We start from the raw sequence: 17,935 nt of genomic DNA on the forward strand, positions 1-17,935 counted from the left end.
CTGCCATTGTGAATACGGGTATACTCCTAGAGTTGTACAGAGCGCTGCTGCGTCTAATTAGATCCAGTAGACCAAGTCCAGCATCCCCATGATCATGTGATTGGTCATATGATTACTGGAACCAGTAGAAAACGCAGCACTTTTTAAGCACTATATACAGTGAAAAAGAAAAATGGCGGGCTCCCAAATGAAAGCACATTAAAGTCAGTGGGGTCTGTCCAGTACCGTCTGTCTCAGTAAGGCCTCATGCACACGACATTTGTTTTGGTCCGCATCCGAGCCACAGTTTTTGCGGCTTGGATGCGGACCCATTCACTTCAATGGGTCCGCAAAAGATGTGGACAGCACTCCGTGTGCTGTCCGCATCCGTTGCTCTGTTCCGTGGTCCGCAAAAAAAATATAACCTGTCCTATTCTTGTCCGTTTTGCGGACAAGAATAGGCAGTTATATCAATGGCTGTCCGTGCCGTTCTTCAAATTGCGGAATGCACACGGACGACATCCGTGTTTTGCGGATCCGCAATTTGCAGACCGTAAAACACACAACGGTCGTGTGCATGAGGCCTTATCCAGAGATTAGTGAATCAGTTTGTACGAATCGATTCATTCTTCAAGAAGACTTCTTCATCTGCAAGGCAAGAAACCACCCCCGCCGCTTGTTTGACAGGGTCGGACATCTCGCCTGACCCTGACAATCTCACACTGATTCTCCTAGTAGTGGAACCGGTGCAGAGGCTCTGCTTCTGGAGCAGCGACTGTTCATGTGCCGCTACTATGTAGCAGCAGAGATTAGCGGCAATGTGAACAAGCCCTTAACATTATGACATTCTTAACAGAGCCTTGGGAAGATGTGATAGATTCTGACAGATCTCATTGACTTTAATGGTTTAAAAAAAAAATATTTAATGGCAAGAATAGTGCTGCAAAATAGACAGTATTTTTCCATTAAGGAGCAGAAAGCCACTAGTGTGAACAGTGTTACATAAGGGGATGAAGTATCATTGTAAGCTAATTGAAGGCAGTCTTCAGCTATTTTACACTAAGTTTCTTTGTTACAAGATATTGACATTTACATAAGAAAAAACAGTAATCTATATAAAACGTAATGTAAGTCACTGCAGCACTCAGTGGCATAATGGCTTAGTGTACAGCATGCTTTTTTACTGTTTGCACCATACGTTCACAGGTCCTCCTGGATCCAGTAACCCTCAGGTGCCTCCTAGCCCAAATATACCTGACAGTTTTCCACCTCAGACCCATTATATGACACCAGGCCTCCATACACCTCCAGGAGCAACTAGCAGTTTTAATGGGTTAAATTCGGAGTCTCTCTTACCTCATGCCAATATGCAAGATGGAATGAATGCACATCCTCCTTTCCAATCACAGATGCCAGGACAGCCCCCAAATTTTGGATATCCTCCTCAAAACCGTAAGTCATATAATATTTCATATTTAAATGGGTGCAAATTTGTGTAAATATACATATTATTAAAGGGACATTGGAGGATTAGCTATCTGTCTATCTATCCAGTGGTTCCTCCAGTTACAATGCATTCCAGGACGACCATTGTATAGGCGATAAGTCTATGGAAAACTAGTAATTGCTTCCAAAGCCCAAAAATATCATCCCAAAAGTGAAATTGAAGACTTATTGTTAGAAAAATAAGCAGATACCTAAGACAGATAAAACAAGTCCTTGCTTATTAGTGGACAGGAGCTTCTTCAGGGTTATAGCACACAGTGCACCTGACAAACCAAGGAGAAGCTCATCCTGGTAAAGAAAGAGCCTTACACAACACGTAGTACCGTACTGTACTTACACAACACGTAGTACCGTACTGTACTTACACAACACGTAGTACCGTACTGTACTTACACAACACGTAGTACCATACTGTACTTACACAACATGTAGTACTGTGCTTACACAACACGAAGTACCGTACTGTACTTACACAACACGTAGTACCGTACTGTACTTACACAACACGTAGTACCATACTGTACTTACACAACATGTAGTACTGTGCTTACACAACACGAAGTACCGTACTGTACTTACACAACACGTAGTACCGTACTGTACTTACACAACATGTAGTACTGTACTTACACAACACGTAGTACTGTACTTACATAACACGTAGTACCGTACTGTACTTACACAACACGTAGTACTGTACTTACACAACACGTAGTACCGTACTGTACTTACACAACACGTAGTACTGTACTTACACAACACGTAGTACTGTACTTACACAACACATAGTACCGTACTGTACTTACACAACACGTAGTACCGTACTGTACTTACACAACACGTAGTACTGTACTGTACTTACACAACACGTAGTACCGTACTGTACTTACACAACACGTAGTACCGTACTGTACTTACACAACACGTAGTACTGTACTTACACAACACGTAGTACCGTACTGTACTTACACAACACGTAGTACCGTACTGTACTTACACAACACGTAGTACCGTACTGTACTTACACAACACGTAGTACCGTACTGTACTCACACAACACGTAGTACCGTACTGTACTTACACAACACGTAGTACCGTACTGTACTTACACAACACGTAGTACCGTACTGTACTTACACAACACGTAGTACCATACTGTACTTACACAACACGTAGTACCGTACTGTACTGTAAAGAGGAGCTACCAGGACAGATGTTTTATAAAAAATATGGTCATCTTGATTTGTCGGATGGGTTGGATCTGAGTCTACGGCATTGTATATGGAGTCTAGTTTCAGTTTACAATGGCTGAGGAAAGACCATTGTGTGTTGAAAATATATATACTCTATATATAATCTATCTATATCTATCTATATCCAGATGGATAGATAATCTGTACTCCACTCACTTACTGTTCACTGTGTACCTTCAGTATAGGAATGAAATAATACTGTGCAGGACAAGTAATGCAGGTTGAATGACATATTATTATTATAAGATCCTAGGAGACCGCAACGTGCAGCATGGACATTGTGTAGTCCGCAATGCAGGGAATGAAGACCGAAATATAGTACACTAGGAAACATAGTCAGTTGCTGAATCCTGCACAGTATCAGGGCTCGTTCAAACGAACGTATTTTGCGTTCCGTATACGGACCGTTTTATGCGTTCCGCATACGGTCTGTATACGGAACCATTCATTTCAATGGGTCCGCAAAAGATGCGGACAGCATTCTGTGTGCTGTCCGCATCCGTTGCTCCGTTCCGTGGCACCGCAAAAATTATGAGTCCTGTCCTATTCTTGTTCGTTTTGCAGACAAGAATAGGCATTTCTATAATGGGCCTCCTGTTCCGTTCCGCAAATTGCGGAAGGCACAAGGGCGGCATCTGTTTTTTGCGGATCCGCAATTTGCGGACCGCGAAAAACAGCACCGTCGTGTGAACGAGCCTTTATACTGTACACGAAGGCACACACAGGTCAAAAAATTTTTTTTTGCCAAGTTATGGACTTCTAACATGGTTCTTGTCGTCTCACACAACTTTGAACATAAGACATTTTGTAGTATATATTATCAGAGAAAAATGGCTTGTTCTACAGGTATCAGATGTTTTTTCAACCTCCTTTCCTAAACTAAATTCCTCTCTGAATTCTTTGATAAATCTGTCTTGTTAACTTCAGGACGGGCTACCAGGCTGAAGTTGATTTCTTATTTGTCCAGTTTCTTATTCACATAATTTATATTTTTTTTTAATGAATTTTGAGGAGACCTTATCACCAGTAATAAAACAAGCTGCAGTGAGCTGTCCTAAAAGGAAATTATTTGAAAGTGGCATTAAGATACAAATGACAGGCACAACATAGACATAAAAGTGTGATTTAACCCCTTAAGTACCAGGCCCATTTTTGGTTTTACATTTTCGTTTTTAACTCCCCCAGTTCCAATAGCGATCATTTTTTTTTTATTCTTTCATTCACAGCCATATGATGGCTTATTTTTTTGCGTGACAAGATGCATTTTTTTTCTACGGCACCATTTAATTTACCATTTCTGTTTTTGGAAAACAGGAAAAAAAATATTTGTGGGGTTAAATTGAAAACCCCCCACAATTCTACAAAGGTTTTTTGGGTTTTGACATCACTGCGTTCACGATACGCTATATGACATTATTATTCTGCAGCTCAAGACGAATCCAGCGATACCAAACTTGTGTAGGTTTTTTATTTTTTTACTACTTTTAAAAATAATAAAAACCTTAGAAAAAAATAAAACTTTTCTTTGCATCGCCATTTTCTGACAGCCATAACTTTTTTATATTTTGGTTTACAGAGCTGTATGAAGGCTTGTTTTTGGCATAATGAACTGTAGTTTTTATGGGTGACTAAAAAAGGGGGAACGGTAACAAAAAAATGGCTAATTGTGTTTAATTTTTTTTTTGTTACAGCATTTACTGGACAGGAATTAAAAAAAAATATTTTAATAGATCTGAGATTTTCGGACGTGGCGATACCTTATATGTTTATTTTATATATGTTTTTATATGTAAAGTTGGGAAGGGGGTGATTTAGACTTTTAATGTTTTTTTTTTACTTTTTTTCAATTTTTATTTTCTAACTATTTTTGATCCCCTCTCCTATTCACCCTAATACAGATCTGTTAGGGTGAATAGGATTTCTACAGTCTCCATTCTGAGCTATGCTTCGTGAATAGCTCATTATGGAAAAAGCCATGGCAGGCCTGGAACGCGTCAGCAGCATCCAGGTTGCCATGGCAACCAATCGGAGCCCTACGGCTCCAATCGGAAGGCAGAGGGAACCGCATCCCTCTGCTTTCACTCACAGGTGCCGCGATCAGCGCTGATCGCGGCATCTGAGGACTTAAATGACGGGGGCGGCGCAATTGCCGCTCCCTGTCAGTGTGGACGAGTGCTGGCTGTATGATACAGCCGGCACCTGCCGTGTATGGAGCGGGCCTCTGCAGTAGCCAGCTCCATACATCCCCTGCACCACCGTGATGTACTGGTACGTTAAGGGGTTAAGGAATAAAATAAATTCGGGAAAGCAATCTCACACTGCAAAATCACAGAGGGTGATGCCCCGTATCGTATATAGTAGTTCCTGAGGATAGGTCATCAATATTAAAATCTCGGAAAACAGCTTTAATGAATTGCTGAACTGAATAGGCAGATCAAGTGCACTGCCTAGGAGCTTCAACACAAAAATAGTTCAAAAAACTTGCAGGGGAAAAAATGTATCATATTTACTAAGGTGATGATTTAACAGAATGACTACTGTTTTTTTTGTTTTTTTTATCAAATCATTTTTATTAAGTTTTAACAATAGTATTGCAAACACCCCGAAAATACATGCCCTCCCCCCCACCCCTCACCCTGAGTCCCAGGTTTGCGGTCGCACGAAAGTCCACAGAAGAGGCACCAAAAGAGTTCTCATATTTCTCCAAAGTCCAGGGTCCAGTAAGACCCTCAGAGTGGTCTAGTGCTTTCCAACTAGTCTCCAATTCCACAACTACATCCTGCAGTCACGCCATCCGTCAACCAGTCTTGCGCACAAATCACCATGCATTACATACCCATCGTCATACAGATCAGCAAGCTTATCATGTTAAACCATAATATTATAGTGTGCTACCCACAGAGACCATATTTTCTCGAATTTCTTACTACTCCCTCGTTTTTGATACACCCAACTCTCTAGCCTCACCAGCATATGGATGTTATCCACTAAATCCTGGATGACCGGAGGAGCAGAGGCCATTCAGTGAAATGCAATTAGCTTCCTTGCCTGGTAAAGAATTCTCGAAATAGCTATTTTAAGCTCAAGAGTAGCAGGTAGTGTTTTAGTATACCCCAATATACATACTGTATAGCAATCACAGTACGGATTAGATCCACGACATCAGACCAGTATCGCCGCAGCCTCGGGCAGTTCCACATTAAATGGATTAAATCAGCAATTGTGTGCCCCGCATCTAGGGCAAGTATCTTCCGTCCTGTATCCAGCGATATCTTGCTGCCATTTAGCGTGTAGCTGCAGGGGATGGGGCTCTAGTAAGCTCGAGTAATACGAGGAGATCACACCCTTTGTATCCCCCTGGGAGGCCGTACGAGTGATAATCAAATGCGTATCAGCAGGTACTATTTTCTCCTTACGATCCTGTATCTGCACAGCATGTCGTAGCTGAAGGTAGACATAGAACAAGGTTTTAGGCAATCCAAACTCTTGCTGTAGCATACTGAAGGACTTAAGACAATTATTCTCACACAGCTGACACAGACCATAGGTGTCCCAAATTTTTACACTAGTTACCATATTTAGCTCCTTATACATATAGTTAGGCCAAATTGGGGTGAATCGGGTATACCCTTGAATGCCTACAATCTCTTTAGCTTTCCACCGTACTGAGTGAATTGTGCATAAAATACCATATTGCCTGCCTATGTCATAAAAAGTGCCGCCCTCTAATGCCGCTATTACATTCTTGTTATGAACAAGTTGCTGCACAACTCTCCCAGCTGTATTTAACTTATCCATCTCTCCCCATCCCCGAAGGTGTTGCAATTGGGCTGCAATATAATACATCCGCGGGTCAGGGACGCTCAGCCCCCATTTTGATGTAAAGTGAAATTTTGTGTTCGATCTTGAGACTCACATAGATTGGTGGTATATTTTTCGGTCATATTATAGAAAACAACTATGGTGCTCAGTTACCAGGACCACCAATGCCATATCCTGGTGCATTTCCTGGAAGCCAACAACAAATATCTGGACCACCGCAAAAGAAGCTTGACCCGGATTCTATCCCAAGCCCAGTAAGTTACTATGTTGTTATTGCTGTATAGATATTAGTAATGATGGCACTGCATATCGAGTTATTTATGGCTGTTGGCTGTCCTCATATCTGCATGAAGTGCTTTTCTTCCCATCAAAATTCCGTTAATCGCCAGACCCCATAAGTCGGTGAGATTGTAAGATCGATTGAGCACTATATTGTAAATTCTTTTATGAATTGAAACCACTTCACATATGCAAACAAGGTCTTAAAGGTTTGTTTGGGAGTACAGTATTGATGACATACCCTTAGGATAGATAATCGACTCTCAGCTCTGCAGCCAATCAGCTGATGGAACACTGCGGCCTCCTCTAGGTACACCAAGCACAGCTCTGAACATTGCATAGTGGCTGTGCTTGATATGGCTTGCTAGGCCCACTCAATAGAATGGGCCTGCGCTTCACTTAGGACATGTGACCTATGAACAGGATGTCACCAGCCTAGGGGCATACTGTGGCCACGTCAAACAGCTGATGACCGGGAATGTTGAGAGTTGGACTTCCACCAATCTGATATTAATAACCTTTCCTGAGGATAGTTCATCAATATTGTATTCCTGGAAACCACTTTAACCCTTTTGCCACATGGCGCCCGCTCGCACGTGCAGTGGACGTCATATCCGGCTGGTCTCTGCTGTTTTAAACAGCAGAGACCTGCGGCTAACTACCGCAAGCGGCAATAATGCCGATCGCGGTAATTAAAGCCCTAACAGAAGAAAAACGAAAAAAACTCTGGTATCCTAAGGATTAAGATATGCATTGTTATCCCCAAAGTGCATACGCCATGGGTATCCTTACCCCAAGAGTGCCTTTGTCTTGTGCACAGAGCTACCCAGTCACGTGTTTGTGCTCTTGAGCTGCCATGTATTGGATGTGGAGGCTGAAATACCACAATGTTGAGCATTTCCAGAGTCTCCACCTCACCAAGATTGTGGTATGATAGCCAACCCGTGCAACAAAATAGGGTCTAGTGGAAGGCTGCTCCGCATGTTAATACAAGTTATAGCCAGAGGTATTATGAATATCTACTATGAAGAAATGTTTTCTTCAATATACCTTAATTAGAGATTTTGCTGTCAATTAGCTTTCCTTTGTTCTTTCTCCGTGGACATCTCCATATTTGTGTAATAACATCTAAACCTGAAGCAGCTTTCCAGATCCTCTCTCTTGTTACTGCTAAAGTACTAATCCTACTATGATCTTTCAACTTATTTTATTACCAGATCCAAGTGATTGACAATGATAAGGTCAGCAGAGGTGGACAAGTCTATACCACTAACATAAGAGGACAGGTCCCTCCACTTGTCACCACAGACTTTACCGTACAGGATCAAGGTAATCAAGGAACACGAGATTTCATTTTGGCATGAGTGGTAATGGCACTCGAGCTGGGCTCTCAGGTTCCTCTGTGGGTGCCCAGAACAGTCCCTTATTAAAGTATTGTGTTTCCAAATATTACATGTAAATCAACAAATTTTGCATTGAAATATATCTGTCCAGACAGATTAAGTATTCTGTCAGCAAGGAGCTACTCGACTGACAAGGTAGCAAGTTTATAGTCAGCGTGGTGGCACACTGCTTTTATTAAGCCATCATTGTGGTCATAATCAAATGTCCTTAATGTTGCAGGGAATGCCAGCCCACGTTACATTAGATGTACAACATATTGCTTCCCTACCTCCTCCGACATGGCTAAACAGTCTCAAATTCCACTTGCCGCTGTCATCAAGCCTTTGGCTGTGGTTCCTTCAAATGAGGTAAGAGAACCTTTTGCCAGATACGTTCACTTTATTGATGAAACCTGGATCTGTGTGACCTCAGGTAACGTTAAATGCTATCTGCAGGAAGTAATAGGAGTAATAGAAAACATTGTTTGCTTCTGGATGTGAAAAACTGGACTTGGCTCAGGTTTGAAGCAAAAATCAAAGTATTTAATGAAACATTCAGTAATCAGCTGAACCCACTGAGTTTATTGCTTCCATAGTTTGTCATTTTGGACAATGTAATTTTCCTTAGAAACTGCTTCACGATGACTTTGTTACACACAGATTTCGATAAAATGCCTGCAGTGGCTCCTACACGTAAGGAGGCTATTCTTTCCTCACGGCCTATTTACCTCGGGTGGTTATTGGTACAATTGGTTTGGTTTTGAATGATTGTAATGGTAATTACTCAGTATAAGGGCTCGCGAACGTGTGAAGCCCGTGCCCGTGCTGAGAATGAATGGGTCCGCACCCGTTCATGATATCGCGGAACGGATGCGGACGTGTGAACGGACCCTTACCACTGTGTGTATAAGGTAAGGTTTCTAACATTTAAGTCATTAGGAAAACTGTTGATGAGTTTTGAATGTGGATTCAAGAGCTGAAAATGTCAGTTTTCCAAGTTAGTAGCAGATTTTAGCCGTATGAACATACCCTGAAATTGTACATTACATTGCATGGTCGCAATTATTGGTGATAAATGTGGTGCATCTGGGGGTTTCTTAACATTATTAGGGTTCGGGTTGTTGCAGAGTTACAACCCCTTCCACAGCATATGGTCATCATAGAGGAGGGTCCCTCACTCAAGGGGAACATAGAGCAGCTCTGGAATACTTTGCTTAGTCTAGTTTCACATTTGCGGCACAGCATTCCGACAGGGTGTTTGGGCAGAGAACAGCCTGCTAGAGTCCTCCGGATCCGACATTGCCGGATATTACCAGAATGTCTGACGGCCCCTTAACTATAATGGGGTCCAGTGGAGATCTGGCCACTACCTGGCAAAAAGGCCAGGATTGATCTCAATATAATACTATTGTCCAGGTGCATCAACAGGAAAAAGTGAAAGATCACTTACTGACCATCAGTGATGGCCAGTTCGCAGTGTTCGCCGACGAACACATGCGATCTGCCATCTTTATTCCCAAGTTCGGCTATGCAGAGGTACCTGTGCCTGCGCCACGAGCCGCTCTGAAACACATGCGGTCACCGGGAGCAGGCAGTTCCGAGAACGGCCTTCATCGGGCTGTTCTCGGAACTGCCTGCTCCCGGTGACCGCATGTGTTTCAGAGCGGCTCGCGGCGCAGGCACAGGTAAGGACTTACCTCTGCATAGCCGGACTTGGGAATAAAGATGGCAGATCACATGTGTTCGTCGGCGAACACTGCGAACTGGCCATCACTACTGACCATCCCTCACCCAACAAATGCTCTGATTTCATAGTAGGGTGATGTTTCCTGGGACCTGTAGTGTCATGCCTCAGTAGTCCACTTCAATCTGGCCACCCACATTGGGAGAGACACACTACAATATGCTAACATGTACCCTTCATAGAAGAACTATGGGGAGATTACTGAGATGTGTGCCCATTATTGTAACTGAGTACTGTGTCTTCTCCTGCCAGACATTCTGTTCACATTCAGTAAAATGATGAGGCTTCTCTGATGGATTGGCCACTGTGTAAATGTCTTGTACAGGTTATTACCCTGCAGATGATATTTCGTCTGCCTCTGCCTGACTTGGCTCTGGTCATCAGGCTTTCTGTCATTATTCGCTCCTGCGTGCCTCCATCTATCTAACCTGGTATGATTATAAGGCCACTAAGAACATGACAGAGCCTTGTACTGATTCCTTCCATTATTTCATGTCTGCAATTACCGGTACTTGGAGCCTGAGAAACGTCCAGCGCTGTAAACCAAGATGGTATAAGTGCAGTCCAGATTCTTTAAAATGCCATTGGCCTAGTATTGTTACATAGTCAGTATTATCAGGGTGGAATATGTGGAAACTTAGGATTGCTCATTATTTAGTGTGTGTTTTCCTTGCTTCTTTATTACACATGTTTTTTTGGTTTCTTTCTTTTTAGTAACAGATCTTAACAAATTGCACAGCCGTTTATTTCTTAACTTTTAGACATGTAAAGGAGGGTACATTGTGGCAGTTTTTAGGTGTCCTCCTATTGGTTCCAGCTACAGTGCAACCATAACAGTGCCAGCCCCATGGTCCATATAATAGCGGCTATAGCAATGGCAATGATAGCAACAATGGTTTTGTCAGGTACAGTCACACTGCCCAAAAACGTAAAGGGAATGTGTCGCCTAGAATTTTGACTGTCAGTTAAAACCAGATAGGGAAACATATCTATTTTTGTTAAAAAAAATTTTTTTCTATTTCCTGAGCATGATTATGGGGGCTGCCATCTTGCCCAAGCTGATGTTAACAGCATTTACTGATCTGCTTTACGGGAGCCCTAATGGACCATAGACACGGGAGCTGACCTCATTGACTTCTATGGGAGAGTTTTCTAGGCATGCTCTGTGACCTGTGCAGAGGTCATTGTACAAGGAAAGGATAGATAAACTTTGACAATCACCTGTTGTGAATGGTCAAAAGGGAGTAAATAAGCTGTGATATCACCTACTGTGAATAGCGGATTCTGTGTTTCTGTGACTCTAAACCTACCTCTAATGATAAGCAGATAATTGTAGTAAATTGATCTGTACAGACCAAGACGTGGTGCCTAGGGTTGAGCAAATCGGGTTCAGATTGCTGTATCCTAGCCTGATTTGTTTAAAAACTTTGTTAATAGTATCGGCTTCGTCCTACTGTAAAATGTATGGCCTCCTTGTAGGTTTATCCAAAGTTTCAGCAAATATCACAAGACTTACTATGTCTCGCTTCTATCACGTGTCACTTTGTTTATTTGCATAAATTACTGTATCAAAATACGAAGCTGAACTCTGCTTCGTGCCTCATTAACTAAGTAGAGTTCAGCTTCGTATTTTGATACAGTAATTTATGCGAATAATTGAAGTGACACGTGAGCGAGACGAAGTAAGTCTCTGCGGAGGACATACATTTTACTGTAGGACGGAGCCTATATTATTATGAAGTTTTTCAACAAATCGGATTTGGATACAGCAAACTGAACCCGATTCACTCAACCCTAGTGGCGCCTATTATTAGGCCTAGTGGCCAATATGAAAATGGCAAGAGTTTAGTATTTTTTTTAAATATAGATAGATATGGGAAAATTAAAAATAACACCAAATCACCAATTTTTTTTTTAACTTATTATGATTTAATCAGTAGGTCATTTTCTGATGACACTTTCTCATTAAGGTCCCCATACACATTCAATAAACAGCTATCTCTCCCGAGTCCCTTCTGACCCCCTATACACATACACTTTTGGTTAGTGTATGTACTGTATAAGTGTATGTACTGTATATTCAGTTTGGAGAGAGCTGCTGTTGGACACTTGTGGCGGCAGGTTATATCTTGGGAGAAGAAGCGAATCGGGAGAAAGTATTCAGATCTCTCAAACCTTCTCTTCCCAACATCATCTGTCAGGTGAGAGTCAGGAGCCCCCATACACAATAGACTGTCAGCAAAACCCGCCATCTCTTCTTCAATAAGGCTGTTCTGTTTGCCAGAAAAGACAGAGAAAAGAAAAAGAAAATTGAAGAAAGAGTGTTGGTCGAAAGAACCTTCCTTGGGGGCCCAAAGAGAGGGTCTTAGGACAACAAGCAGGGCGCCAAAGGGGAAAAAAGGGAAATGTTAAGGATTTAGTTGGGGGATCAAAGTGAAGGAAGGTTGCCTAAGGTGGTTGGAAGTGTAGGATCACCTACCGCATGTGAAGAGAAAGGAGAAAGAGAGACAAAAAAAGGGTGCCAACCATGAAAATGGTGCCATTTTGGTGGTTTGCCCCCTTTTTTTGTCTCTCTTCCTGTTTGCCAGAAGTCAGATACTGTGAACACCCATTTAACAAAAAATATACTAATGGGGAGAGGAGGGAAGGGAGAAATGATTTGTCACAAATCAGTATTTGTCTCATGAAGAAAGCCCCCGTCCATATATCCTACTAGGGCATATGGATGTCACAGATGGACTCCCCCTCTATGAGAGGGAATGGAGAACCACTGATGAGGGTGGCTTCCATTCTGGTGAGCCCAGGCTAATCTTGTATTACATGGACTGGCCTTCGTTTGAATGGCCACTATGTAATACGTTTCCCCTTCAGTGACCAATGCAGGGGGAATGTCTGGACAAATCATCTGTTTACTGGGGATGAGGCACCTGTATATTAAAAGGGGTTGTCACTGTTAAGGAAATGTGTCACCAAAAAATGTTTTCTGCCAGTTATATCCAGATAGTAACATATCTTTTTTTCAATTTTTATTTTTTTTTCTAATTGTAGATTTTCTATTCTATTTTCTGAACATTATTATGGGGGCGGCCATCTTGCCCGAGCTGTTCTTAACAGCATTTAGAAAGCATTATGAAAATTGTTTTACGGAAGCCTCATGGGCCATAGACACAATGGTCAGGACCTCACTGACTTCTATCTGAGAGTTCTCTAGTCATGCTCTGTGACCTGTGCAGAGGTCATTGTACAAGGAAAGACTAGATAAGCTTTGATAATCACCTATTGTGAATGGTGGATTGCCTCTTATCTATACACAGAGGTGATTTTATTACAGGCAGAATTAGAATGACAGATAAGCAAGTAAGGGTACTTTCACACTAGTGTTTTTCTTTTCCAGCACTGAGTTCCGTCCTAGGGCCTCAATACCGGAAAATAACTGATCAGTTTTATCCCCATGCATTCTGAATGGAGAGCAATCCGTTCAGGATGCATCAGGATGTCTTCAGTCTTTTTGACTGATCAGGGCAGAGATAAAACCGCAGCATGCTACGGTTTTATCTCCGGCCAAAAAAACTGAAGACTTACCTGAATGCCGGATTTTTTTTTCCATAGGAATGTATTAGTGCCGGATCCGGCATTCAAAATACCGGAATGCCGGATTCGTCCTTCCAGTCTGCGCATGCGCAGACCGAAAAAAAGGTGAAAAAAGTATATGCCGGATCCGTTTTTCCAGATGACACCGGAAAGACGGATCCGGCATTTCAATGCATTTTTCTGACTGATCAGGCTTTTTTCAGACTGATCAGGATCCTGATCAGTCTTACAAATGCCATCAGTTGGCATACGTTTTGCTGGATCCGGCAGGCAGTTCCGGCGAAGGAACTGCTTGCCGGATCACTCTGCCGCAAGTGTGAAAGTAGCCTTACTGCAGTAAACTGATCTGTACAGACCAAGAAGCGGCTCCTATTATTAGGCCTAGTGGCCAGTGCGAAAACTGTAGGATTTTTGTTTATATATAAGTATAGATATGGACTTGGAAAATTAAAAATACCATCCTCAAAAATTCTTAAAAAATGTTAAACATAAAAACTTGATTTAAACAGTAGGTCATTTTCTGATGACACATTCCCTTTAAGAGAACTTTTTAGAAAATGCAAGATCCAATGACAATTGCTCTCTTTATTCCTGTTACACAGATCCTGTAGGAATGTATGTCGTTTAAATACTATAGAAATTAAAAGTATCCGACGACCTTCCTTTTCCTTTTTGTGTTTTCCCAGTATTAAAAGTGCATGACAAAGACTTGTAAGGAAAATGCAGGTCAATATGCAATAAGTAACTAAACCCATAGATTTGAGAGTTGCCATTAGTGGAATATAGAATCCATGAGGGAATGGGCGTTATTTGCCCAGTTTACATAGGATCAGGACAGAAGGAAACTTTGCCGTCATATGCTGCCAGCAGTGAGTTGTCACCTGCCTCCCACTTCTGAATGCTATGTATGTGATGACAGGTCAGTAAATCTGTCCACAATACCTAGCAGGTAGAGAGGTCATTTGTCTGAGGCTGTTCCAGCAGATAAAGGAAGGAATACATACAAGCTTTACTTAGCAACTATCTCCCCCAGCAGGTCCACTATGAAGTGAGGCATGAGGTCTTACCATTCTGTGTGTTATCTCACTGCAGCCACAGCCTGATGAGCTACGGCTGGTGACAAGGGCCCTGCAAAGAACAAAGATGCCTGTGAGTGAGCGCTTATCCTACAATCCCCCCCCGGGACGCTTTACCTTCCACCAGCATGGAACAAGCTTCCAGGGTAGTAAAGCTACAAACACAAAACGGGTGAAAAGGAAAACTGGCTTTACTCGCCCATCCCAACCAATCAGATTCCACCTTTGGAAAATGAAAGGTGGAATCTGATTGGTTGCTATGGGCAACAAAGCCAGTTTTGATAAATCTCCCCCAAAGTTTGCTCTGTGATCCAGAGAAGATTCCTGCCTCTTTTGATAGTTGAATGCTTATAGTTACCATGTCACATGTTGTAGACAGTTTTTTTCACCATAGTCGGCTGGGGACGTGACTTAGCAGGAACAAAGGTTTGGCCTATAATGTGTTTCGCACACAGTCTTCTGGGGCGTGACTTGGCAGGTAAGGAGGTGTGGCCCATAATGTGATGTTTTGCACCCAAATTTCTGTTAGACTAAGTAGTCTAAGTAGTCTTAACATTTAGACAGGCAGTTTATATAGATGTGCAGATTTATCATACAAGTCTGTCACATTTAAAGACTCCCTGTCTACCTGTGTCAGTATTCTCATGGCACCCCAGCTGTACAGGCCTACATAGGGTGCAAGGCAGCAATATACTGAGGGCCAAGTGTAGCCCTGGGAGCCCCAGCAGTGTGTATCTGCAGCAGCACTCAGAGAAGGTCAGGAGACAGGGGATATATATATATATATATATATATATATATATATATATTATAATTAAATTAAATGAGAAAGCCTTCTTCTTCTTGATGTTTTTTTTTTTTTTTTTTTTTTACAATACTTTTATTCAATGGATGGAGCAGGTTTTGTTCTCATAGACCTGTTATTAGTTGTTATTGGCCAGTGTGCACTACGTACTAGAGAACAATCCTCTACTTTTTCTACATACTGTTCATGTACATTTTAATGTATCTGTTATTGTGTCTGTGCCTGGTAATGATTATACAGAAGTCAGCGTATGTAGAAGCTTGGTCCGTTACTCAGATATTCATATAGCCAGGAATATGAAGGTGCTGTAGTTATTGGTTAGACAGTGACTCCTAGAGGGAAGTCTTGGAATAGCAGTGCTGCTCTCATATCCAATAAAACATTGCTTTTCTTGCCGTTCTAAACATTTACAGGTAAATACTCACTATTAGGGCTCGTTCAGGCGACCGTATATTTGTGTCCGCTTCCGTTCCTCGGTCTCACAGAAAAGATATGACGTGTCCTATTCTTATCCGTTTTTCAGGACAAAAACAGGCACTTCTATCATAGGGCTGGGGGCCATTCCGTTTTGCAAAATGCGGAACGCACGCGGCCGGTATCTGTGTTCTGCAGACCGCAAAACGGATACAGTGGTCTGAATGAGCCCTTACTCTGTAACAAATAGTGGAGTAGTTGATTAGTGAACTAATCAATGAGATCTCATTAGGCACCATGCTGTGATGGGGGCTATTTCTGAACAGGAGTGCCATGAGAATTACCATTTCTGGTTTGGATTGCATGGATCTCAACCAGTGGCGTACATAGAGAAGTAAGGGCCCCATAGCAAGGATCAAACCAGGCCCCCCACACAGAACAGAAGAGTTTCCGCCTAAATTCTTGTTCAATGACCCTTGGGCCATTTTTCCACTGCCTCATGTGCTAAAAGTTGTTCCTTTAGAACAGGGATGGCCAACCTGCGGCTCTCCAGCTGTTGTAAAACTACAACTCCCACCATGCCCTGCTGTAGGCAGTCTGGGCATGCTTGGAGTTGTAGTTTTGCAACAGCTGGAGAGCCTCAGGTTGGCCATCCCTGCTTTAGAGGGTAGAGTCCTGACCAAGTTTTCACCTCCAGTAGAAGACTAGGCCCCCTCTGGCCCTGGGCCCCATAGCAGTGGCACGGTCTGCCGCTATGGTAGTTACGCCCCTGATCTCAGCGTACTCTGGATTACTTACAGCAGAGACATACTTACTGTAGTCAAATGCCTGCATTGATGTGACCAGACTGTGTGCCTTTGTTTTCTAGACTCCTCTCTATCTTGTGAACCACGGGGAAGCTGGGCCCATTCGTTGTAACCGCTGTAAAGCGTACATGTGCCCCTTCATGCTTTTTATTGAGGGGGGAAGACGATACCAGTGTGGATTTTGCAATTGCGTCAATGAAGGTAAAGCTCTTCTGTCTTGGTTTACTCTGCTGAGGAGCTAATGTACATTACATCAAATGCTCCATATACCTCAGCTGAATAATATACTAAAATGGCTCAGATTTGGAGTTTTTTCTACATTCACCACCATTTAATAGGTTTGATCTCGTTTTAAAACAATGATTCCTGAGGGTGAAGCATCTTTTATCTCCTGTGCTCTGCTTTCAATGTGTTCAGCCTGCCCCATCCCATGTTTAGGATATGACGAGGACATCAGTACCAGATTTCTTAGAAAATCTGCTAACAATCCACATCCAGTGCACGTTAATGTTTTTTATTTTATTTTTTAACTGGGGGGAAAAAAACTGTGCAGATTTTTGTCTTTGCCAAGGGAAAAAAATCCATGTGAAGAAGTATTATCTTTCTTCTTCTTATGGATTTTATGCAGAAGAACCCTTAGATTATTTACACACAGTTTAGCCCCATTTAATAGAGCTAATATTTGTCGGATCCGCAAAAGAACAAACTGCTTGGCAGAAATCTGAGTGCCAGCTTCTACTAACCTATAGGTTGGGGTTGTAAAAAGACAAATCCAACAGGCATGAACATACCCGTATAGAGACAGGGTTACAGTGTACATTACCAATAGTACATACATAGTGGAGTACAGGGGTGGCCTGGGAACTTAAAGTGGCCCTGGAAAAAATACTGTAGTCGTGTCCAAATTGATGTAAGGCAGCCCCAGCAATACTATATTGCGGCCCATTATACCACCCCAAAAGAGCCAAATACCACAGTCCATCACAGAATACTGCCAGCAGCACAAAATACATCCCCAAAAATATCCACTGGCCACCGTGAGGAGGGCATCAACCCACCGGGAAGTTTCCCTGTAAGGTCTATGGCCAATCCTCCCCTGTAACCAGTATACATACATACAGTGGGGGAAATAATTATTTGACCCCTCACTGATTTTGTAAGTTTGTCCAATGACAAAGAAATGAAAAGTCTCAGAACAGTATCATTTCAATGGTAGGTTTATTGTAACAGTGGCAGATAGCACATCAAAAGGAAAATCGAAAAAATAACTTTAAATAA

General features: G+C 42.2%; 1 protein-coding gene across 2 annotated transcripts in view; it reads left to right on the forward strand.

Annotated features, from left to right (window-relative positions):
* Positions 1-17,935, forward strand: part of SEC24D (SEC24 homolog D, COPII coat complex component) — a 91,110-nt gene that overhangs the window by 20,842 nt on the left and 52,333 nt on the right. For both annotated transcript variants that reach the window (XM_040418275.1, XM_040418276.1), the window contains exons 5-9: positions 1,186-1,431; positions 6,690-6,814; positions 8,057-8,168; positions 8,463-8,590; positions 16,720-16,858. In XM_040418275.1, the coding sequence (XP_040274209.1) occupies positions 1,186-1,431; positions 6,690-6,814; positions 8,057-8,168; positions 8,463-8,590; positions 16,720-16,858 (750 nt within the window). The remainder of the gene's footprint in view (positions 1-1,185; positions 1,432-6,689; positions 6,815-8,056; positions 8,169-8,462; positions 8,591-16,719; positions 16,859-17,935) is intronic.

The sequence above is a fragment of the Bufo bufo genome, chromosome 2 (genome assembly GCF_905171765.1).
Source record: "Bufo bufo chromosome 2, aBufBuf1.1, whole genome shotgun sequence".
NCBI classification, from domain to species: Eukaryota; Metazoa; Chordata; class Amphibia; order Anura; family Bufonidae; genus Bufo; species Bufo bufo.